This window comes from Buceros rhinoceros, unplaced genomic scaffold (assembly GCF_000710305.1).
Source record: "Buceros rhinoceros silvestris isolate BGI_N320 unplaced genomic scaffold, ASM71030v1 scaffold6539, whole genome shotgun sequence".
NCBI classification, from domain to species: Eukaryota; Metazoa; Chordata; class Aves; order Bucerotiformes; family Bucerotidae; genus Buceros; species Buceros rhinoceros.
In genome coordinates this window covers 3,584-4,896 of record NW_010433182.1, presented here as the reverse complement: position 1 = coordinate 4,896, position 1,313 = coordinate 3,584, and the positions used below count along the sequence as shown (strand labels likewise).

The 1,313-nt window shown below is 45.2% G+C and overlaps 1 protein-coding gene across 2 annotated transcripts in view; it reads left to right on the top strand.

The window, feature by feature from the left end:
• The window catches only part of RPAP1 (RNA polymerase II associated protein 1), a 39,965-nt gene extending 39,028 nt beyond the window's left edge, over positions 1-937 (top strand). For both annotated transcript variants that reach the window (XM_010144015.1, XM_010144014.1), the window contains 2 exons: positions 1-31; positions 782-937. The exon at positions 1-31 is cut by the window's left edge. In XM_010144015.1, the coding sequence (XP_010142317.1) occupies positions 1-31; positions 782-937 (187 nt within the window). The remainder of the gene's footprint in view (positions 32-781) is intronic.
• Positions 938-1,313: the final 376 nt, after the last annotated feature.

Here is a 1,313-nt window from a genome sequence, read left to right as displayed (position 1 = left end):
GCTGCGGAAGACATGGCTGCTGGTGGATGAGGTAGGACCTGTAACACGCAGTCTGTGCCACCGGGACTTAGGTGTTTCAGACACAGTACTCTTCACAGATTTGCTTTTGAAATTTGTGTTTAACTCCCTTGAGCATTTGAGAATGAGAGGAGATTAGCAGCAGGATTTTGATGTGCAGTGTCTATAAATACCATTTTGTAGTTCTTGCGGTAATTGAAATCGAAACACTGAGCCCATTGGAACCTAAATGAATCTCCTGTACTCTGTTTCCATGCCTCTTGCCCAAGCAGCATTGTATCTCGATAGTGAGAGGTCTTAGGTGGGTGATTCTAGCACAACTATAAATAGGTGGGCACTATGAATAGCGATCTCCCGTAGTTCTGAGTTGGATGCTTCCCCTGAAAAGAACAAACCAGATGTAAGGTTTCTCTTTTTCTCAGGGAAGTCTATCGTTTGTGTGACAGAGCTGTGTCGTTTGGCCCTTTTATGGTTGACGTCCAGGGTAGATGCTGAGATCCATTCAAAACCTCGTTTGGACTTCTGGGAAGAAGTCGTTGTGAGGGGTTGCTGAGTAGGCAGCGGAGAGGAAATCTCATGCATATCAGAAGTGAATTTTCTTAGAAGAAACTCATCTTTTTAGCTCTTTTATTGAAGGTGATGCAATTAAATACGTTGGGCATGATGGGATTACACGATCTGGCAGGTACTATGTGCTGGAGACAGGGTGAAAAAGATAAGATTCTTTTCAGATGTGCTTAATGGCTGCTGTTTCTTTCTTCAGACCTTGAAAAAGCACCTACTCTACTACAGACTGCTCAATGCAGAGAGCCCTTTGGGCTTTGATCTTTATGAGCAGCTCCCTCCCCTGCGCCTGAAGTACCTGCAGATGGTGACACAGAAAGAAAATAAGGAGAACGCACCAGCACTAGTCTCATAGCAAACACTTGTGCAAGAAGAGGACCAAGGTGAAGAATGGAAGAGATCGGTTTATGCTTTGCTGAGGAGACTGCGTGTGCTTCAGACAGTTCCAGTGTCTTACGTGGACACTCTTAGCATCTTTGCAAAGCAAAGCACTAGTAAAACGCTCCCAGCCCTGGAGGACAATACACATCTTCTGAAGATATGACTGTGTCTGTGTGTGTGTGTGTGTGTGTGTGGACTCTGTGATGAACGCTGGAGCATTTTCCTCCATTCACTTACAAGTAGCTCTGCTGCTCCTCAGAGAAAGTGAGAATGTGTCTCAAAGGCACTGGACTGTTGAATAAACTGAAGGAAGTGGAACAGCCATTTCATTCAGCCAGGCTGGAGACGGT